General features: G+C 32.4%; 1 protein-coding gene across 3 annotated transcripts in view; it reads left to right on the top strand.

Moving 5' to 3' along the window:
• Positions 1-537: 537 nt before the first annotated feature.
• Positions 538-23877, top strand: part of Elys (AT hook containing transcription factor 1 homolog) — a 32849-nt gene continuing 9509 nt past the window's right edge. For 2 of the 3 annotated variants that reach the window (XM_068762109.1, XM_068762111.1), the window contains exons 1-30: positions 539-801; positions 871-1000; positions 2468-2763; positions 2851-3242; positions 3377-3529; positions 3999-4134; positions 5229-5345; positions 5554-5718; positions 6971-7170; positions 7966-8091; positions 9099-9190; positions 9628-9731; positions 10472-10634; positions 11399-11524; positions 12189-12350; positions 13458-13569; positions 14245-14590; positions 15062-15206; positions 15699-15901; positions 16648-16730; positions 16841-16965; positions 17358-17580; positions 18438-18562; positions 19725-19839; positions 20044-20138; positions 20456-20737; positions 21325-21393; positions 21488-21613; positions 22859-22990; positions 23548-23613. In XM_068762109.1, coding sequence (XP_068618210.1) covers positions 705-801; positions 871-1000; positions 2468-2763; positions 2851-3242; positions 3377-3529; positions 3999-4134; positions 5229-5345; positions 5554-5718; positions 6971-7170; positions 7966-8091; positions 9099-9190; positions 9628-9731; positions 10472-10634; positions 11399-11524; positions 12189-12350; positions 13458-13569; positions 14245-14590; positions 15062-15206; positions 15699-15901; positions 16648-16730; positions 16841-16965; positions 17358-17580; positions 18438-18562; positions 19725-19839; positions 20044-20138; positions 20456-20737; positions 21325-21393; positions 21488-21613; positions 22859-22990; positions 23548-23613 — 4706 coding nt within the window. In that variant the 5' untranslated portion in view covers positions 539-704. Of the gene's footprint in view, positions 802-870; positions 1001-2467; positions 2764-2850; positions 3243-3376; positions 3530-3998; positions 4135-5228; positions 5346-5553; positions 5719-6970; positions 7171-7965; positions 8092-9098; positions 9191-9627; positions 9732-10471; positions 10635-11398; positions 11525-12188; positions 12351-13457; positions 13570-14244; positions 14591-15061; positions 15207-15698; positions 15902-16647; positions 16731-16840; positions 16966-17357; positions 17581-18437; positions 18563-19724; positions 19840-20043; positions 20139-20455; positions 20738-21324; positions 21394-21487; positions 21614-22858; positions 22991-23547; positions 23614-23877 lie in introns of all 3 variants that reach the window. The other variant, XM_068762112.1, reaches the window with a different exon arrangement.

The raw sequence follows: 23877 nt of genomic DNA on the forward strand, positions 1-23877 counted from the left end.
TCTATTATTATTAACTAGGCCAATAAATATAAATTATTATGAACCTGTAACCCTGCAAATAGATAATGAATATTATATTTAATCTATTACATTAATTTTGAACTGCATATCAATAAATTATAAAAAAATCTTTAAGTGGGTACTAAGAAACATTATGGAAATTAAAAAAATGTGTATTTCATATCAAGATCATTCTTTTATAACAACGGTAAAGTATTTTACATAACTCTAGTTACAGACACTAGTATAATGTTCCTTGGTGTTTAATAATTGGTTCCTTTTTACAAAAGTATTAAACATTTTGCAAATATCATTTTGATACGTTATGATGTTATAATAGAATATATTCTTATTATTTCATTTTTACTAACAGCACCCAAAAACAATTCTGAATTTCCTTATAAAACATTTTTTGAAAACTTTTTGTATCGTTATACGTTAGTTACTGCCTGTGTTGTCAATGTCACGGAATGTCAAAATTGAAAATAAGTCCGCGCATACCGTATTTGCGGTTTACTAATGGATAATTTAAGCTTTGTGTACAATAAAATCCCAATGTTGTAATTTCAATTGCTAAGTGATAATATAAAGAGCAAATTACTCATATATACCAATTTAATCTTGTATGAAAATAAAATGTTTGATAACCTTTCTTAGTTATTTTATAGTTTACCGTTGACTGATCTTTGAAAAATCGTGTTAAAATGCAAAAGTTACAAGACAGTGTTTTCTCAATAATTAAAACAACTAACCTATCACCTGCTGTATTTAGTTTTTTACAACCGACTGAAGAATTTACAGGTAAGTTTCGAAAGTAAAAACTTAATTTTGCAGTAAATAATAATATTTTAACGATCATTCGACTTGCAGATAAAACTCCCCTCGGTGGAATATTAAAGGATACTAAACATGGATGGCTTGCCCTTGGTCCTAAATTTTGTGTTGTGGATCTTAGAAGCGGGTTAAAAGTAGCCGCTCGTACTTTTGGTTCTGGTATGAGGTAAGTACTTGCGTCATCGGTGTTCCTACGCAGTTTTTTAGTAAACACTCAAAACAAACGATACTTTGACATGATGTGCAATGGATATTACTTAGTTTAGTGTCCAATAACTTTGAATTAAAATAAGTTTCAATTGTTGATATCACTCTTTTGGGGAAAAATCTTATATGTTTACAAATAGAAAATAACTATTGCAATTGAACCATCTTTGAAATTGTGCAGGATGCTTTAGTCATGCACTTATTAGACATTACACTTATTACATTCTCTTTATATTTCTTATTGAGTATTGGATATGAACAAAAAAAATGTTGAGGTCTGAAATACTAAATTAATTGAAAGATTATTGGTCCATATTAACAACATTGCCATTTCCACTATGATGTTACTGAAGGTTTTGTGGAAAAAAAAACCAAAATGCATCTCTATTGAACTTATATATTTAAAACCAAAAATTCCATCAGTTCTTTATTTGTATTGGTTTAATAGAATAAATAGTTTTTATATTAGTAAAGTATATATCTAGACTTCTGGAAAAAGAGAGCTACTAGCTAGTTATCTAAAAACAAGTATCAAGTATCCAAGATGAATTTGTTAACTTTATGGTATACACAAACTTATGTAAAGCACTATGACAGAGCAAAAGGAGTTATGTAAAATAATCATCTTGTAATCCTGTTGTAAATGAGGGTCAAAGAAACTTATAAATATCTTTCTCTTGTGCATTTGTCATAGAGGTCTTAAATACTCTTTTAACACTGTGGGTCCGATTAACCATTTTGGTTTCTTTTGGATCCTGGATCATTAGGATATAATCTTATTATATTTAATAGAAGGATATTTAAAAGATATTTCTTATAAGAATTAAAATATGTTAAAGTAGAACATTGATATTATTATTTCAAATTAGGTTAGCAGAACTGTTTATTTTTGAACTACCCTCCAATATACATTTTGGTATCTCCTATTTCCACACAGGTTTTATCTTATTTTTATATAAGCATATATATTATTTAAATCTCATGTTAGGAAACATTGATCAATAAAGCATTTTAATATATTAAAAGTAGTGTGTGGAATATATATCATGTTAATTTGCACATGAGAAATAGATTTATTACATGAAAGAAATTTATATTGAAAGAGTACTCATCAATCTTCTTGCCAAGTTTTTTATAGAAACAAAATTTGAATCTGATAATATATATTGAGAAAATTGAAACCAATAATACTATATATAAATAACTATTTAAATGTACATAGTATTAATGGCTTGATTTTCCAAAGGTGCTTAGCAAAGCCTTTTTTAAAGGAGAAATGTTTCATTATTTTTTATGTTTTATATCTGTATGTGAACAATGTCTGTGTGTATAAATGTGACCCTGACTCTACCTCTTTATTTGAAAAATATGGAAAAATCAATATTTTTTAAGTTTCCTCTTAAGAACTTTTTTTTAACTTTTCCAGCAATACCCGCATTACAGTTTCAAGTGTAGTTGAGCTGCCAACTCCGTTAACGGAGAACTCTCACCAGCTAGTCATTAGTTTGAATTTTGACGATGTCTCCGGCATGATATGTGTACTTCACATCAATGGATCACAGATCCTCCGTTGCATACAGACTGAAGTTGTTATCACCGAGCTTGCCATTTGTGATGCAGTACCTGATGGACCATTTTCAGCATTTGACAATATAGTTATAGCAGGCACAAGAAGAGGAGAAATTTTGACATTTGACCTTAATAGAGCTAGTTTAATCCAAGGTAATTTTATAATTCTTATTCACAAATCAATAAGAATGACTATTATTTTTTTGAAAATAGTAAATAACCTAGACATTTTATTTTTAGCATTAAAAGATATTTCTCAAGGTTATGAACATTTGGTCTTAAATGAAGAGAATGCATCAAAAATAAAACTTTTACCTCCCAAAACTTTACATCTTATTGAGGAACAAAGAGATATGGCGTTGGAAAACAATGATCATTTGGGAGTGATTTTGAATGAGGATTCATTATTTGACAATCAATTTATTTTCCGCAACCCTGATGGTACAGTCCGTATGAAGGCTAAACGAGATCTTGTTAGAGTGACTAGCCTTCAATACATTCCTCAATTGGGAAGTTTAACAATAGGCTATAACTTTGGTGCTTTTCAGTTGTGGAACCTTTTAAATTTGAACTTAGAATTTACTTCTCAAGTTAATGTTGAATGTTTGCCGGTCACACATTTTGGATTTCAGGTATGTTAATATAGACTACATACATTTTGTCAACTGTGTGATGTAAAAGTGTAAACACTTATTAATAATGAAGCGAAATTCAATTAAACAGAAATGTTCACTGGTAGGAATTGATTGAAGAAATTTTATTTTAGGAACCATGTGACGATCCCAGAGCATTTTGTTATCTCTGGGTGATTTTTTCGGAGATAGATAGATTTGAAGAGGAAGAATTTCCACTGGCTGTGATGTATTCCTTGACATATCAAGGGAAGAGAATGTTGTCTGAGACAAAGTGCTTATACCAGGTAAGATTTAACAAATTAAAGTCAAATTTATGGTATAAATAATGAAATTAAATAACTAGATGAGTCATGTTATTTTTGTTAAAGACACACAAATGTGAGAATTTATCTTTTATTTGTTTTCATGTATTTATAATAAAAATAACTTAAGCCAAATGTCATGGCCAATATAACGATGTCGGCCATGCTTGCCTCTTGAGTATAACTTAATGCATTTTGCATGTGGATTATGTTTGATTTCCAAAATCAAGCCAAACATTTGAGGCGATTGGCATTTCTAGCATAATGCAGTATTGTAATAAACCTAAAAAATATTTATTAAAATTATAATATTTTTCAGCATATTTTCTTCATTAATCATCATATTTCATATAGTCAAATTATACAAATTACATATTCTATTTTTTCAAAACATTAATTTGTTTATTATAATATCAAGGACTGAATTATTAAATATCTTACATTATCATAGGATTTTTCATCAGCAACAATAAGATTTCAAGTTGAATTAAGTGCCTCGGAGGATGTTAACTATCTACTTGGTGGAAGATGTGTTTCATGTCACACTTATTCAATAAGTTCTCCGCTTGGTGAGGAAGGAGAAGATAGTAAGTACATCTATAACTTGATAAGTTGATTCTGGCTTGAAAAGTAACAGCGAAGCTGTGAAAAATAATTTATGATTTTCATTAACAAGATTATTCACGAAAGCTTAACACTGTTTATGATTTTAAATATAAAAACCTTTGGATAATGTTGAATTGTTAAAGGTGGACTGGAAATGGAATTTGCATTAGATATTGTTTAAAATAATACTGAACAAACTTTAAATCTCTTAATTAAGGTTCTTAAGAGTATAAAAAAGTCAGTGTAGTTATTCCAGAACTAAGCTACCACCAGCTTGGAAGGCTTATGTAAGAAGAGCCAGCTTGAAATTTAACAGTTGCTCTTTTTAGATGAAATTCTACAATATTTGATGTATACATTAAAAGTCAGTATAAGTGCAAACCTAGTTTCAATTGATCGATACATTTAGATTAGCAAAAAAATTGAATTATATAATAAGATTTATTAAATAACTTCTTTTTATTTTTGAACATATCTGCTAAACTAGTATTCTTTCGGGTTCATATGTGGGATTGTCAATGGACTGATCACCCTCCATTACAATTGATCAAATTCCTAAATATGTGTGTTTGCTGAATGTATGCATAAGTGTATAAAAGAGATAGACGTCAAAAATATTTACAGTACTCGGCTATAAATATTGCACATCAACCTTTGGAAAGAGACAATCGGCTAATTTCGGCTTCGTAGAGCATTATCTCTGTCTCATACTACCTATGTGACCTTCTGTCAGTCGTGCGGTATCGCCGGGTATTTTAAAGCTATAAAAGCAAAGTATAACATTTTGTGGAACTTTATGTATGAGGAAATTTGGAGTTACAAGTATATTTTTATTTCTTGTATTTATCATTTGCCTGTTACGATTTATAATATGTTGTTACATATGTCCAATTATATAGAATATGCATCTGATAATCAACAATGCACCCTGTTTATTATATGATACTATTCATACTTCTGTAAAGTTTAATGAAATGAATTGTGCCTCTGTCTGGTATTATTAACCTCTTAAGTATTCAAAACTTGTTACATTTTATTTTTTGTTCATTGTTAAATGTTAATATTATATTTTCAGGTATGCTAAACATTTGTCAATTAGTTTGGGAGTGTTGGGGTGAGCAATCCAATATGGCTGCCCAATATGGTATGCTTTTATTTGACCTGGATCAATGGTACAAAGATCAAATGCCGGGTAAGTTTAGTATTAAAAATAAAAAATGTATATGAATTTATGATAGACGTATAATTGGTTATTATATAAATTGACTACATATTTGTATGCCCTAATAGCAAAACACTGAGCGAGTACTGTTATGTTTTATTTGACAGATATCTATATATGTTTGCAGAAATAAATTATTTATTCTTATTATAAATAAAGACGCGTGTTCATATTGCAGCTACATATCAACTGGAAAGTAATGCTTTCATGAGCGTGACTTGGCTTCCGACTCTTGGAACAGGACGGTTGGCGCTGGACGCGCGACTCCAAGTTTCCTCCGTCGCCCCATACTCACACGCTACACGCCTTGAGGAGCACTTCTTCCCTAATTCTTTGCAGTACAGTAAGTATTATTAAAAATATTTCGGCATTTTGCAATTTTTTATTTAACTAGTAGATTACACAAACTAAAATATACACGAGAGACTAAACTAGATGCATGTCTTTTTAGAACAATACAAGCAATAAAAATAAAATCGAAATTAATTTACAATGTCATTCAATCAAACATTATGGATGGAAGTAATTATTATCAACAAGTGACAGCCTAAGCCGAGGTCGTGGGGTGGGGGTCCTGGAACCTAGTCAATCCATGGAGCCTCCTCCGAAGTTCTAAGAGCTCAGTGGCTTCTATTCCGGTGAAATATCATTATGTTCACTGCCTTAAAACGAGGTCTTAGGCTAAATGACATCAGCCGTCTCGAATCGAAAGGAATCTAAAATCTAAAACTAGTAACTAGAAGTGACAGTTTAAAAATAAAAGTAATTGTTCCTAGCTTCTTAATTTGAATTTTAACATTAAAAATATTTCTTTAGGCGTTATTATAAAATTTACAATTGTGCCAAATCAAGAGGTAAACATAGTTGGTCTGTGCAGATAAATCACTAAAAATCTGTTATTCAGATTCCTATTACAATGTGATAAAAAATAATTAAATTTCATTAGCAAAATGCTGTCAATGTTTTTCTTGATCAATTTTTAAAGAAAAATCTCATCTGCTATGTTGAGTCTATTAGAGAACTTATTTTAAAAATGACTTATCTATTTTTCTAGACTCGTTGACTTCCTATCTATAGAGTGAGATAGTGATGGGGTATAAAGCTACTCTTATCGCTCTCTTATACTACTCGCCACTCCGAGCGTGGTAATTGAGCTCATGCTTCCAGCGTGGCAGTTTTATCCCTGCACCCATGGGATATTGTTCCACAGAGTACTACAGTCCAATGTTGCTGTAAAAGCCAGAAAAGCTAACATAGCCTAACACCAATCGAATTTAGTCTAGACTCATAACTATACAGTGACAGTTTGCGAGAAGGTAAAACTCAGAGTGGTTAATGAATCTAAAACCTCTTTTAAAATAGAGAAACTCGCAGATACCCTAGAAAACGCTGACGACATACAACAATCTCACTGGCTTGGATAACCCGAGGTCTTAAATATCTTAGAAACTCCATTTAGTGAATATAGGGACCCCATTAGGAGTCTTTGGCTTATGACAGAAACTACCAAATTATTCTGTGAAAGAAAATCAATTAGGAAACATACTTGTTGATTTTTTTTAGTTGTTTTATGATGTTTGTTTCGATATCCACAGACTGCGTATGCCTAAGTACATCAGAAGCGAATATACTTGGAACAGTTGGTGTACAAAGACAAATCATAAACTCAATAGATGAGGCAGGACCTACTGCATTGCTGTCTCCTGGTAGATTATATCAAGCTTGTGTTACAGCTGGACTGACACCGCTATATGTTGACACCTACATACATTCATATAGTAAAACTGTTAACCAGGTCAGTAGTATTATTTTATTATTTATGGCAACACAGCTTTATACAGAATATAATTTATTCAATTCAAAAAATTACTAGCAATCTTAATGTTTTTTAAAATTATCTTCATTTTGTTTTTATGTTTGCATGCTGTGGTAATCTGTAATTATGATTCTTTTAATAAACAAGAAAATAAAAGACTCGTATGAAAACTTTGTGTGGGTGTCCAGTGGCAGAATTCGAAATTTAAATACATTAAAAATATAACCTTAAAAAACTATCAGTAACAAAATATTTCAGGTGTCTCTGATAGGTCCTATATTTATTTAAAATTAATAATAATTAAATGCACATATTTCTTGGATAACATAGTTTCTTAATAAGTTGCATTGTAAGAAAAAACCTAAGGCTAGGTCTCAGCCAAGTTAACTTATTTACAATAATTTAACTAAGTACTGCTATAATTAGTGAAGATGTAATTAATTATTACATTATCAAATTATTTTCACTGTTAGTTACTTAGATGAGATTGGATGGACTGATTCATCCCGAGACACTAGGAACCTGAGACCACGTGGTGATCTTTGGAGGAGTCAGCCACGAGCCTAGAGGGGGGTGGGTAGACCTTCTAGATGGATCGACGACATAGTCAAAGAGACCCGCATCCAGGCAGCGTAAGACCGGTCACCGTAGCAAGTTTTGGGGGAGGCCTATGCCTTGCCCCCCCCCCCCCCTTGAGGCCCCATGTCGTTGAGATGAATTACTGTATTCTTAGCTAGATTTAAAGCGTTGCTTTTAAAAATATTTATTTTTCAGGAAGAACAACGCAGATTCCTATTGTCTGTAGCCCTGGAGGCTCGATTGTCACGTTTCCTGAAGCGTTGCGCACACGATTGGGCGACTGGAACTCATAGTGGCCTAGGATGTACACTGACCTTTCTTGTAAGTATTAACTTAGTCGTTTTAACATGTTTTTAGTATCCCATAATTGAAGAATTGTGAATGTGAATTGTAGAAACGTTGCTTTGTAGAACCCATATGCCCTGTACACCAATAGCTCACTTTGCGTCGTGGTAACATTCCAAAAAAACAATACGCAAAATGATTTAAGATTTTTTATAGCAAGTCATCTAGATCGGGGATAGGTTCTAGGGTTACTAAAATACTATATTTAAAAAAGAAAACTAAACCAAATAACTATTAGGGGGACGGAAAAGTAATGTCGCTTTCTTAAGTTAAATTTATATATTTAACAAGTTTTTATTTCTGATCAATAATACATTCACCTTCGTTATCAACGACCTTTTGTCGTCTAGTATTTAAATTTTCAATGCCGGAGCGGTAAAAATCAATCGGTTTTTCTATAAGATATGTCGACAGAAACGGCATTACTTTTCGGTTCCCCTAATATTAAAAAAAAGTATCCAATTAAAAGTGATGAAAATAAGTTTATTTTTAATAAAATTATTCAATTAATTTATGAAAACCAAAATTTAAATTAATCTTTGTCTGATCAGCCTATGGTGAACTGATGTCGTCAGCTTTCTTTTACAAAAAATTGGTCCAATGTTTGCTGAACACCTGTATTTATAAATAGAATCCCCTAATAGCATGTCGTAATTAGGAATTAGTGTTCCCATCTTTTAGAAAATAAAGAAAATTAAAAATAAATTGAGATTCGAAACAAAAACAACACAACCTCTAAAATCTAACGACGAACAGTGAAAATTAGCACTAATTAAGCAGCGACGCGATTTCGAAAACGTCAAAAGACGTTCGAACGACGTCAACACCCTGCTTATTTACTTAACGTGAGTTACTTTCCCTCACTCTCCATTTTACATCCAGAGATTTTTCCAATACAAGTGTTCTCCATACTAAACTAATATAGAAAATTTAGATCAATATGCAACCAAATGTTCAAAATCTGTTAATCACTTCTAATCTAGGTGGATTGGTCTTGGAAGCGCGCTTTGGAACTAAAGGAAAATGCAAAGGAATTGGCTGCCCCCTTGTTCACTTCATCCACACTACCTGATAAGTGAGTTTAACTTTGTTAATACCTAGGGCTGTGGATCTCTTTAAGAAAACAGTTTAAAGAAATCAATAACCTTACTGTTGCCCTGCAATACATTTATGATGATATTGTGCATGTTTACAATAATCATAGTAAATTTAAAAAAATAGGGGATGTCCATGGTGCATTTACAAGTTACTGTAAAATACTGGATATGCCAAAATTTTGATTGCTAACAATGACTAAATCATTTATAGTAAACGTAATTAAATATTTTTTAATAAAAATCCGCAATACAATATTGGACTACATAATAAAAGTAATTTTAATAAAAAAAAATAAGAAACATGTATTTTTCAATAAACGAAAATTTATCCTTGGCATTGAATATATAAAAGCCATCATATGAGATTTAATTGCGACTTATTACAAGTAGTTTAATTAAATATTGTTATTTCCAGAAATATAGTGAGATGCCTGGAGCATTGTGTACAACAGTTGTCCCAGCTGACGGGCTTATTGGATGCTATTCTTACAAAGTGTTGTAATCTAGTCGTTCCAGATGGTAAATTTTTTCTTTTAACTTTATTTTAGTTTAAGAATATGTAACAATGTATAACTATACACAGAATATAACTATACACATTGCTGGTTTATTGCAATGCAGCAAATAATTTTCATGTCATAAATATTGGAAATTTTGAAAATGTTGCTAATTTCTACAACAATAGTTATTAAAGTGCGTTTTTATATATTTCTTTAACAAGAATATTACTCTGGATTCCATTATATCATATGTCAGGGTTTACTCTAGTTGTTTCCTTGTATTATTCTACAATTTATTGTTGCAATTGTATAAATACGTACACAACTATTAATTAACACATTATGATTTTAATTTTAACTTTTACCAGTTTTTAAGAGTATTTTCTCTTGCACTTTTTTATTCCAATGAAAAAGATTGGTTTCGCTTAGTAATTTAATTACAAGTAATTCGATGTAATTTCACATTACATTTTTTAACACAAGTCATGTAAAATAGTGATATAAAAAGAAATATTAATTATTAACAACCTGTAACAAAGTATTGTTTTCTTTTGTATTTAAATTTGATTCTATCTCAGAATAACTAACATCCAACATGTAAGGCTTATGACAATAGATGTTATATAGTACTTGAAACAATGGCAACATGTAAAATATTTCCCAGTCTATGTTTATTTATGTTATTGGCATACACATGAATCTAAATGACATACTTATATCTTGTTCAATCAAAAATCTAGCATCACATTATCTTTACAGCGTTAAGCGAAATGGAGGAAAAATATAAAGGCATAGGTACAGTGTCGCTGTATTTTCAAGTTGTTCAATGGTTCCTGCGCGTTGGACTATTGCCTGAGCGCCACGACGCCTTCGAAGCACTACCCTACCCTGCACATCAATTGTATAACATATATAAAAAGAGGTAAGGGAAAAATATCAAACATGGAAGGAGAAGATACGTAAATTAAAGAAAATAACTGACATAGTACAGCAAATTGGCAGGTTGAAGTGGCAATGGATAGTGGCAGGCCACATAGCGTGCTAAATTGGTGGCAACTGTGACCTTAAGGTTATAGAGTAGATACCATGAACCTGCAAATACTGTGTAAGATCTACAGTGAACTGACAACTTAGTGAAAATCTTCAGAATATACTGGATACCGGCCACTTCCAAACAGTTCAGTAGGAGATACCTGTGGGAACCTTGTGTTCAGCTGTGTACAACTTGCTAGTCTGCTGGGTTATTGGTTACTCTCTTTCGTCTATGGATTTGGATTGGATTTGGACTGATGGATTTTCTCTTTCCTAATTCTATCTCCGAGAGAAATCGTGAGCATAAACCTCTTGATAGTTTGTTGAGCTACTGTGAGCTTACTGATAAGATCTGTAGTGAGAAACCATGTATCTATGGTTTGAGTTGGTTTGTTTTATACCTTCATCTCATGCACTGAGGAATATAAGATGAGACAATATTTTGTAGTTCATCGAACTCTGCCCTAAGTCTGATTCCCTTCCTGATGATTGCCTTCTTTGTTATTGTATTTATCTGGTCTGACTATTTATGCCAAGTTCTTTGGGCCTGATATTGTGGTAGGGATAATATTAAACTTTCCACGGTTTTCTTCTTATCCATGTCATTTGTAAATAAATTAATAATAATATAAAATATTTTGTTCCTTTTTTCAGACGTTTGAAGCTCCACCGACTGCAAGAGAATGCACCTCAAGATGAAGATGCTGGGCATAGGTCTTGCACGCTGCTATACATTGATCAGTTACTGGAGCATGAGTTTGGTGGACAAAGGATTCATGAGTAAGTTTAATCAAGTTAAATCCTTTATGGGTCTGAATGTATGTATATATAAGAGTTCTCAACCTTACTTTTCTTAGATTTAAATCTCAAATTAAAAGTTAAATAAATCTTATTATGGCATTCAAAAGTTGTTAGTTGATCGAAATGTGTTGTACTTGGTTTGTTAACTGTATAATGTATACATTAAAAATTGTTAAATATGATTTAAAAAAAAACATCTGTTGAGTTTCTGGTTCTCTCTAATTACAAAATTAAAGTAATAATTAATGATTCATGAGCGCCTGTCTGCCTACTTGAATAAAGCTATTTTAAGTTTGAAATTTGAATCTGTTCTGTGTGCTATATGGCCTGCAGCGTGCACTGAGATTGTCTACCACGACACGGGTAGGCTAGGATTTCTCGAGAAGTTGGATTAGCTAGATTAAAGCCAATCCAGACACTGAATGAGCACAGCGGCGCTTGGTTACAGAAACCAACGAGCTGAGACCAAGACAAGATAAGTCCGCTGGTTTTTGTCAGGTATTTTTGTTTATCTATGGAAGGAACCAACCAGATTGTTAGACAGTTAAATTTAGTTTTACAAGTTTAACTCAATTTTACTACTAACAAATCTAACCTAATCCGAAATAAGTGCGAACACTTAAAATTGTAATGTTATTTTCAGGATGTGGATAAAAGGCGGTAGTGAGATCGGAGGCGTCTACCCGCCGCCATCGCTTTATTCCTTGCTGCGGCTATACCTGCTACCGGATATTGCAGAGGAACATAAGCACTCGCTTGTGCTCTATCTTTTGCTTGATTACTCTATGGTCTACGATGAAATACGGTAATTATATATACACAACCATTATGTTATATATATACATTAGCTAGAGGTTTTGATAATTATTGTATATAAGTATGTGTGTATAGTAATGTATGCATTTGTATTTAGATATATGTAGAGTGATAAGACAGCCTCTTGTACCTCTATGTAATTTGTTTCTTATTTTTCTTATTATCTATGGCATACAATAAAGTGTAAAGAACAAATAATACTATTTCGCACTATTTCTTGTTTGCATACGTTAGTTATATATTAATATCTGAAGTTTTTCTTTAATATTACCAGTAAAATAAAGAAAAAGAGTACAAAGAGTATTCATGTACCCACATACTTTTTATTCAGTTACTCTGAATAAGTTAATTTATTATTATCAGTATTATTATATTTTATACTAAGAAATTATGGTAGTGATTTCAATGAGTTTTAAATATCAATATGTTCTCTTTTCCTAGTCTTTTGCAGTAATCCATCTCACTAGCTTTTTCGTATTATGGAATTTTTTCATAAATATTTTAAAAAATCCTTTCCATGTCTAGGCTTCACTAAAACTTGGGTAAATATGGATTTGTGGACCAAAATATACATTCTTTTTTATTACTATTTAATATTGTGAAAAAAAAACAGTTAAAACTACTATTGTTCATTTATTATCATTGATGCATGGTGATTAGTTGTATATGTAAATGTTTGATGCATATTTCATCTGATCATCATTTCATGTGATAGGCAAATAATTTTTTGCAATACAGTCTGCAGTGACAGGTAGATAACAATAATTATTTTTTATTTTATAATCCGAATTTTAAAAACACTTTTTCTTACTATACTGTTATTGAGTTATTTATATTATCTGAGACCACTGGTTTTTGGATATGTTGTACCATGTATTAATTGGCAGAAAATAAGCTATACCTTCACCCTTTTAAAGATTTCACACCTATGATCAATCACCCTAGAGAAGTAATAGTTATATATATCTTACTTTTTACATGTTTCAATTTAAAAGGACAGGAATAATAGAAACTAATGTACATTATAACTGGAACAATTAAACTTTGCGAGTATTAAAATATTCTGATATTATAATTAAGTGTTCATTTTGACCAGATATGAAGCAGTTATAAGAAGATTGATGCAATTCCCGACGATGTTTGGTCTCAGTAACACCTCTATTAAAGCCACTCAGGCGTTTTGGCATCTTGATCATAGAGATTTTGACGTAAGTTGAGTTTATAAATTAAAACATTCATCATCATCACCATTTCAGCGACAGGATGTCCACTACTGGAGATATATTACCCCTATGTGTTATTAAAAAATGGAAGACTTTAATAATGTTTACTATTGAAATTATTCCTTTTACTCTATACTCTATTCTTTAATCTTTTTTTACAGTTTGTAAAGGCAATATAATAAAAATATATTTTAACCTCATTTTTGATACAAACAAGTTTACTTATTATTTACGTTACTGTTATTTTAACCATATATCAAGAAACCTAGTATGATGTAAATACTGTTTGAAACTGTTTGTTTACCTAAAAAAGAAAAGAACAAATGTCTTTATTGAATAATAACTATTTTTCATTAATATATAGTTTAAGTTAGAACAACCGAAATAGAATTGCCTAGTGTATTGATTGACAGCCAAGTTATAAATGATCAACTCCAACATTAAACTATTATTGTTTATTTGAACATTAACTTAGTTAGTTTTTCAAATTTTTCTATTAAACTACTGTGCCGTGCCTTAATTATATGAGTGGCGAGACGGGGGCGGAGGAGGAGTATTTAAATAACGCTCGCAGCGGCGACCCTCATGCTTTTTTCCTCCGCCCCCACCTATTCCTTCCTAAGGCTTGGTACAGATATTACATTAACAATTCTTTTTCAGTTTGCATTAGACCAACTGCAATGTCTCACCGGTAACACTCTATCAGACTGGCAACATAGTGTAGTTTTGTCCTCGTTGCTGGCTCAAAAGAAAACCCAGGCAGCATTGCAATATTTGCATGTCCGTAAACCAGCTCCGGTACAAACTGCAATACGGAACAAGGACGGGGATATTGTTAACTGCTCCAGGATCAATGACCATGATAAGCTGGACGATTGGCAGACCTGCTGCAATTTGTATTTGGCCAGGGGTTTAGTGTTTGAAGCTCTCGATGTTATAAGAATGTGTGTGCAAAATGCTGGAAGCTCAGAGGATAAGGTGCAAGTGTTAAATTTCTTCTACAAAGGTAAATACTAATACCATTTATTACATCAAAAATAAATATTTTACCATATATATATATTTCATAGTTATCTGAACTGTATAAAATTAAAAATATACCGATCCCAGTCTCATTGATGCTCTTTGATGACCATAGTCAGGTGATTTTCCAGGTTTTCATTGAATCTCCCCACCAACTGCGTGTGTAACAATCATCATCTTAATATTAGCTGATAGAACTGCAATTCGTAGGCTTCGTCAAAGGATGATCATGATGGACCAGTCTTACACTGCCGGAACCCAGGGACGTTCCACTACCTTGACTATGTCTTCGGCTCACCTATCGGGAGGGGCTTATCCACTCTACGTCTATCGCAGTCGCCACTCGAGAAATCTTGCAAGAGACAATACTAAAACCTAAATAAATATACTCTCAATTTTTCCAAAAGTTTCAATGTAATAATAATGTTTTATTTTAAATTATGATAATTCACAGGATGTCGCAACACAGGACAGCTAGCAAAGGTCCTCCAGGTGTCATTGCAACAAGCAGAAGAGGAAGTCTTTATCAAATATCTCAAAGACTGCAGCGATCCACAGACGTCTGACATATTAATCATGTACTATTTACAACAAGCTAGGTGAGAAAATTTCAAAAAAGATAACAAACATTTTACTTATTTAAGTATGTCATATAACGTATAATGTATAAACTTAATGCCTATGGCATCCTTTACAATTTTTGTCTCTAATAAATTTTAAATTTTATAAATCGTTATCTTTGCCTCTTCTGATTCAAGGTTGCCGCCCTTACCTAACAATTGTATGGATAGAAAATCAATAGGCATTATTGTTAAAGATAGAATTTATAAACGCCTTATCTTAAATTAATACGAAATTCAAGAGAAATATAATCAAGAGACGTAATACAAAATATCGTATTTTTGCTGAAAAACTGCAGAGATGACTTAAAAGAGATCTAGGTTGTTGTCTGTTTGTTGTCTTACTTGGACAAACAGTTATAGTTATCAGTCTGTTGCCAATTTAAAAACAAGCCAACTTAAGTTAGACCGGTAATTAGGCTTAGGGAAAATAAAAGATATATTTTTATATTTTATTTTAAATATTTACAGATATTTAGAAGCGGAAGAATATAATAACAAGCTAAAGGAGCAGCGGGGGCGTACGAAGGAGCTTTCTACTTCAGCAGAGTCCTTAGCTGACCTAGTAGAAAGATCTAATACTCGGGAGACTTTATTGGGGGCCGCTTGTTCTGCTCTACCGTCTATAGCTTGCCGCGTGGCCAAGACCGCTAGCATGCAGCTTGAACCCCATGGTATGTATTTATTTATACCTTAACCAAAAAAATACTTTCAATCTCTGATCAGGTGACCATACCCGACGCACATTTATCAGATTTCTACCTATGTACTGACATTGTGATATATCTGGAACCTTAGAGCCTAGAGACTTGAAAATTAGTAGGGATACTCTATTCACTATGGTCAGCTAAGAAGGATGTTACGAAATTCCACCCTCCTGGTTAAGAATGTCATTATGGTCAAGCAAGCGAGACAGCTAGTAGTATATGTATTAAAAAAATAACAATTTTTGAAGGTTCAATTTATGCCAGATGAGGTGACAATAATGACAGAAAAGTCATCTTTTGGTGTACATTATAAAAAAAAAACTTTTTCTCCGTGTAATAAGTCTTAGCATGTAATCAGATTTGTTCCTCGTACTTTATCACATTTAAAGAATTCCTCGAAAGCAGATCCTTCTTATCACCATCTGTCACCTAGTTTTTGTATATCAAGTTGTGTTAGTTGTTTAGTGTAAAGAAAATATATCGTCATGTTTTGGTCATAAGTAATATGAAAAAAAAAACATCTGCTTTCATAAAACATATACAATTATATATTTTACATACCTTTTCTACTCTTTAAACACCATTATACATATTAAGCTTTTTTAACAATTTTAATATACTTAAAAAAAAACATAGTTTTTAAAAACTTAATTGTGATAAATAAAACACTTATTAATTTTTACATCATGTTTTTTACTGCTCATTTTTTTCAGTCATCGTGCCAAAGCCAATGTCGGTCTATGTAAAAGCGAATTCGCCTAAGAATACTTTTACATACAAATCTTCATTCATACAGGTTAAAAATTTTATTAATTTTATGTATTATTAATTCAGATAACTAATTTTCAAGTAATAATAATATACATTTATAATATTTTTCATTTAATTGTTTCATTTTTGATATAGGATACGATTGAAAACGCGAGCGAAACCTGGGTCAATAAACCAAAAATGAGGAGAGCTCTGAAGAGAGTGCTGGAAATTGAAGAAACACCATTTATTTGCACACCAAAACTAACACGCTCTAAGAGGTGAGTACATTTATATATTTTCCACTTATCAAATAGCTTTTGGGAATTATATATGGGGTGATTGTTTATGTAGGTGAAAGCTATAAAGCGGTAAATATATTTAAATATTTACGGTGGATTAATGTATGGTATACTCTCAACTCATTAACTCTACTACATATTAAAATGAATTATTGTTTACTATCTTTACCTTCAGACTTTTTATTGCTAGAAGTTATCGACCTGTGGCATCACATTGATCATCAAATTGATCATTTTATACAGGCGATTGGAAATAAATTTAAAAGCTTGAATTTTTTTGCTGCCAAATGAACTATACATTCAACCCTTTAAAGCTTTAACACCTATCAACAATCAATACAACAATAACAACATCTGTATTATTATTTCAGTCTTCTCACCACGGAAACAACAAACGGCGAAGGGACACCGGCAAAGCGAATTAAATTCGACGTAAGCGGAAGTCCAAAGACACCTAGACTTGGCACATACAGGACGAGTCAAAAACTTAGTGCGCAAATGGCGACTTTGTTAGACATGCCTGAAGTTCAAAGCCCCGGTTACAAATATAATGAAGAGAGAAGTGGCGCTGGGACGCCTCATAGCATTTTGAAGGTACCATAAAAAAATAATTTTATCTTAAAGTAGACATTTATATGCACTTTTAAATTGTCGATTATTTTAACATTATAAGTAGTCAGCTACTAACGGCTCGGAATGCTCATCTTCTGAGAAAAGCCAGTCAGAAGCTCAATGGTAGCTCTTTTAATGAAATCTACCAATTTTTACAAGTATGAGTACTACGATAGAATAAAGTTAATAATATACTAATAATTTTAGATTTAAAAGTAAAATAATGGAACTTATTATACATGTGTACTGTCAGACCCATGAAGGATATTTTGACTTTTTCAATGTGTTATAAGTTTATTTTATTACATTTATTTTGAGGGACTTTTATTTAAATTTCTTTCATTCTATTTTCAAAGTTAAAATAAGGGGTCGGTACACGTGCAATGTATTCATTTAGCTCCATACAAGACAATTCAATAGTTTGCTCAACCATTTTATTAACTAAAGTATGAAAAAGGGTAATTGAATTTATAGCTTTTATCATTCATGTAATCACATTGAATTAAAAAATATATGCCCTTGTGGTATCTTGAAAACACACTGGTATCCTACCACAAACTTAAGCTCCCTGTCGAAGTAACTTCGAAAAAGTTTATGTCAGTGGGCAATGTATATAGTGAGGGCTCTCTACGACCTCCATCAAGTCCGTGTTATAGCCGTTAAAAATTATGTTACAAGGTCATAAGCAAGCAAGCTCAGAATAGGATGTCCAAAATTGAATAAACATCCTAGTTAAGTTCCTCCGAAAACGCTGGAGGCAAGCCGCTTTCGTAGGTATAATAAGAACAATGGATGTCCTGTGTAAAAATATGTTTTATTTCTATTTACTTCAAATCTAGACGAGAAGGATTGACGGGTTAGAAAGAGATGTAGCGCCTTCTCCAGTGGACTCCAGATACTTGGGCGACAGCGACGACGAGCTATTGGAGACTGCAAGCAACGCCACACACTACAGCGACTCAAAGTACGTATATATATGTGATCAATGAAAAATATTCATTTGTAGCGCAAGTAAAAATATTGTGTTTAAATTTAGATTAGATCAAGACATGTCGTATGAGTTTAAAGTTTAGATTCGAAGGTGCACGAAAGAGATACAAACTTGCCAGGATATGGTTGTATGTCTATTATTGTATCAAAAGAAAATTGTTGCATTTTATTTATTTATCTCGAGATCGTTCCTGTTTCACACATATACAATATGTCATATGGCAACATTTGGGGAAATTTATAGAGATGACGATAGATTTAAGGCAATCCCACATTTAGGTTCTTCGGCCCAATTTACTGTTCTTACTTCTTCTCTCCTTGGAGCGATTTTCTGTTCTTAGCTCTGTTCATTCCCATACATACAAATAATGAATGGGTGAACAAGCGGGAAAGAAAAGAGCGCTACCATTATCACACTCATATTAATTAAGATTCAATGTTTTATAATTCTTGGTCATATACACTGTAAAATAAATTAGATCACTTTAATTTTTATTCTCGATATTTATTTTAAATTATAAGTATCTAATAGATTCAGGCGTTATTTTGCAAAAGTCCATCCTAGGTAAGAATATAAAGCTACTTCCACCACCCGCCAGCCTGCTGATAAATACGCGTGCGGCAAACAATGCGAATTACACAAGTACCGCCGTTAATTCACTCAACACGTGTTTCACACCTCCACGGGGCATCCTCAGGAGTAATGTTACACCGGTCAGTGCCAAACCGAGTCTCTCGGTGTTTGCGGTGCACTTCATTGCACGACTACTGCTGCATAGCGGAAGTAGCTATATATTAGTCGCTTTCTTACTTAATATTATTAGCTTTACAACGTTTTACTAGCCTTCGGATAGCCCTTAATGCCGCTTGTCATTCGCCATCTTGATGAATTTCTAGAAGTGTTGCTAAATGTTTTCTCGAAGTACCCTACATTCAACAAATTACGAGGGTAGACAAACAAAAACTGAACAGTATATATAGTATTACATAAGTGTTGGAGTATTTATGTAGTGTTTTATTTGATAATTATATATGAATTGAAAAAATTGTTCCTTGTTAACAATTTATATAAAAACATAGTGTGCTACTATTTTGTTGTATTAAGTGTCAATAAAAAGTCATTATTTTTTATGCAGGCAGTTGAGGTTTACAATTCCGTCGGGATCGGATTCGGGTTCGAGTCCTTCGCCGGTAGCAGTTCCTGTGCGACGCACTCCTACTGAAAGAGAACCTTCTGAAATGAGAGAAGAGGTATAGTTTTCTTTGAATTATTCTTATAGTATTATTTATTGGTTTATTTTGTCTGCGAATAAATGCCTAACATCAAGTCCGCTTGCCACAAGTTTCTGTGAAAATTATAATAGAAAAATTAATAAATGTGATATCTATGATATGAGATATGTATGATCTAAGCAAGGATTTTAGTATGTATTATTATTACTAATTTATTTATAGAGCGAAGTTCATACGATGGAATCGCCGCCAAAGAAACTAGCAACTGAAGGAAAACCACTGCCGCGAAAAACCTACAAGGATACTGTTTATGCCAGGTATATTTATTTATATATTACACTAGCTATGCTGTGTAAGTCGTAAGTATTATAGTCGTATGCTTCACACTTTTTCAATACTGCAAATCTATAGTTAGCGGTAAAAAGTTATAAATTTTAATATGCATTACGTACACGCATACGTGATGTGAAGTGTTCTATATTCGACCCTATAATTAATTTTTTAAGCATCCTTTGTTTTTTAATGAGAATTGCACGGCCTGAACGGAAGTGCAACGGAGGTCATACACGCCGCTCATGACATGGAATGTGTCAAAGATGGTACATAAATAAAATAATATACATTTTTTTTACAGACGATCGCTTTCTATATCAGCAAACAGCAGCTTATCCGATGATCCAAATGCATCAATAGAAAGCATCGCTGATATACCGGTTACACTAATAAACCCACGGTACGTGGATAAAAGGAATAGCCTTCCAGAATGTTCTATGGCAACTGCAAAGGAAACAATAGATTTGGAAGAAGAAAAGGAAGACGACACATCTGTATGTGAACTCAGACCAATACCTCAAACTCCTAAGGGTAGGAAGGCAATAAGAGACATGAGTCATGAAAGTACACCGTTGAGTAAAAGGTAAGTAAACGCAGATGCCTTCATAAATATATGTGGATATTGGATATGATAATTTTAGCCTATTCTATATGTTTATAGATTCATTAGTTTTAAATAAGAAATAGATTTAGGAGAGTATTTGCAAAATATTTATTTTATACCAATAAATTGTTATTAAGAAAAACGGAGGTAGAATATATTTTAAGTGAACATAAGAAAAGAAGTATTTTTCAAGTGTTGCAAGTGACAATGATATGACATGATATGAGTTTTAACTCACAGGTTCCCAGCCTATTATAATATACGCTTTTTTTTAAAAAAAAAATTACTCCTTTTCACATCTATGACATAATCGTATGATACATAATTTTAGATTGCTAGATGTGTATTTTTAATGAAAAGGTATTATATGAAAGCCTTCATTTCGCATTGAAATGCCATAGAAACATTCAGCGCTTACTAAGGGCAGTACCACCTTCTTTAGGTCCCTGTGGTTTGACCAATAGTTATGTAATATTTAAACAAACAGTATTTAAATTCATATATGTATTTTTATAAAAATATGTTTTTGGAAATATAATGAATTAATATAACAATTTTATTTTCAGAAGTGTCTCCCGAACCCCGGAAAGGGTTGATTCGCCGTTGGTAATGTTGCAGGCAAACAAGACAACAAGGTATTTACATATTAGTACAGTTTATATTATTATATAATCTCAAAAAAATATTTTTTATGAAAAAGAATTAATTGTTAAAATCATTTTAATTCAGAAGTCGATCTCGCACTCCTGAAGTAAGTCCTCGATCATCGCTGGCACCAATTCCAGAACAGCCTAAACAAGAGATTGAAAGTGAACCTCATCCAATTAAAACAACACTCAGCGTTCAAAGACGCAGGTACTATAATGATATTTCGATTTAAAACAAAACTAATTACTAAAACAAAATAAAACCGTATCATACATTGCACAATTAAATATTTACTTAGTAAATATATATTACTATTTTATTATTAAAGCACTTTATTATTTTTTGGATTTTAATCGACATAGCACTTCATGTCTGTACATCACTGGGTCCATTATAGAAAATTAAATCTGTAGCATGCTATACTATCAAAAATTAGATGTTCCGCAATAGAACTAAAATCAATGGTGTAGCTTAAAGAAATGCTCGTCGGAAGTGACAGTACCAGACAGACCTGCGTGAGTAGTTTTCCCACTAAATAAACCTACGATATAGCCAAGGTTGTGGGAAGTTGATGGATGCTGGTAGCGCAGGACTGGTCATCGTAATGATCTTTGGGTGAGATCTATACCTTGCAGAGGGTGTCAGCTATCAGCTGGAATGAGGATGCTGTAGTGTAGTGTTTCGCAATATGGGGCCCAAGCCCCACAAGGAAGCAATTGCAAAATGGACTGGACATTAGTTAAACCCTTTCGCTTTAATATAAAAATTATGTATGTTATATAGAGGAGTGTATTCATTTAAAAAAAGGCTTCGATTAAGGCACAAAAAATGGGAAACTGTTTTATTGTGTTAAAGCTGTTGTAAACTAAAAATAGGATTCCTGTGGTTAGTATTTGTTATAATATCATTTCAGTATTACTTTATTAATGTTAAGGTTATTTCAATTCTAAAACACTGGAATGGTGACCATGATTCTGCTAGTGCTGCCTTGTGAAGAATGTCTAAAAACTCTGTTATGCATTTGCTACCAATCAGTCCTATTGGAAACCATTGTGGAGGCCTATCCCCAGCAGTGGGCAGCTAAAATTATAATGAACCATAAAAAAACATTTTTTGCTTTTTTAAACTTAACATGCCGATACCTTTGCCAGTCAGATGTCTGAAGATAGATGCAAAATTGCTGTCCAATAGTTTTATATTATAAATATTCGTTATATTTGTTTCTTTAAGGTCACATTCAATATATATCGCATGTGAAATGTTTTATGTTTGAAATGGTTAATATTATTTCTTCCATCCATCCCCTCTCTACTGTACCCTGTACTCATCGCAAATGGTAGTCATTGATTTTAGGACCCTCTTTACAACATTTTTTCTGTAATATAATTTAGTCGTTAGTAATATATAATCTTTGTGTTTAAATAAGGAATTAAAAATTTGTATATTTAACAGAAGTAGATCGCGCACGCCCGAGATGATAGAAAGGAATGTATCTGAGTCACCGAAACTGGAGCCAATCACAGAGTCGCCGGTAAAGATGTCGGCACCACCATCACCGTCATCACCGTCCCGCCGGAGCCTCAGGTATAAATCATTTCAAATTGTCTTTATAAATATTTGCATATGTAGGCCAGTCCTCTCAATGTGTTGTTTAAAAATATATAGACAAACTATGAAATTCTGGATATTTTAGGGGTCATTCACAAAGTATATCACCTGAAATTTCATATTTAGTAGTAAAACCACGGTCATGCTAGATAATGATACAATTTTTTCATAATAGAATTTTTTTTAATATGTTTTTTTTTGTTAATCAGATGCTCAAAGGTAAATTCTTAAGATTGTCACGTTTTGTTGAACCTCTCTCCACCTGTGTTACATTTTGTCACATTAAGGTATCTACCTGACCACAAATTTTCAGAGCGAATGTACTTAATGAATGGCCTTTTAAGGTTAACAAATGAAATATGTTACTGATCTGTTACATTTGGCTTTAAGTGTCCGTCATCATAATCGTCATATGCTTGTTTTGCAATTTCATTTTCAAAAACAAACCGTACAATTATAAATAATTAGACAAAAAGATTACTTAATTGTTCTGATAACTGACCAGCGACAATCTTTGTTTTATTTCTCTTTAGAAGTCGCTCCCGTACACCAGAAGTAGAGATTGTTCCTGAGCAACCGATCAGTCCTCGAAGTTTAAGGCAAGTCAAATAAAAATTTTAATATTTCAAATACCGCATCCAAATGGTAGATGGCCATTGAAACCTCAGCGTTTGACAATGGTAACCACGTATTAGCAAGCACGCCTTAGAACGTCCACCCGCAAAGTGGACGGACAGCATTGTTAAGGCTGTAAGAATGCGCTATATGTAGGCCACTTTCAACCGGTCCCATAGGAAATTTTTAGATTAAGCTTATGTCCAGCTGTAGACATACTATGGGTCAGAAATACCTGTAATAATAAT

Source organism: Battus philenor, unplaced genomic scaffold (assembly GCF_028537555.1).
Source record: "Battus philenor isolate CCGP_79_NKW_IND1 unplaced genomic scaffold, ilBatPhil1.0.hap1 SCAF_16, whole genome shotgun sequence".
Taxonomy (NCBI): Eukaryota; Metazoa; Arthropoda; class Insecta; order Lepidoptera; family Papilionidae; genus Battus; species Battus philenor.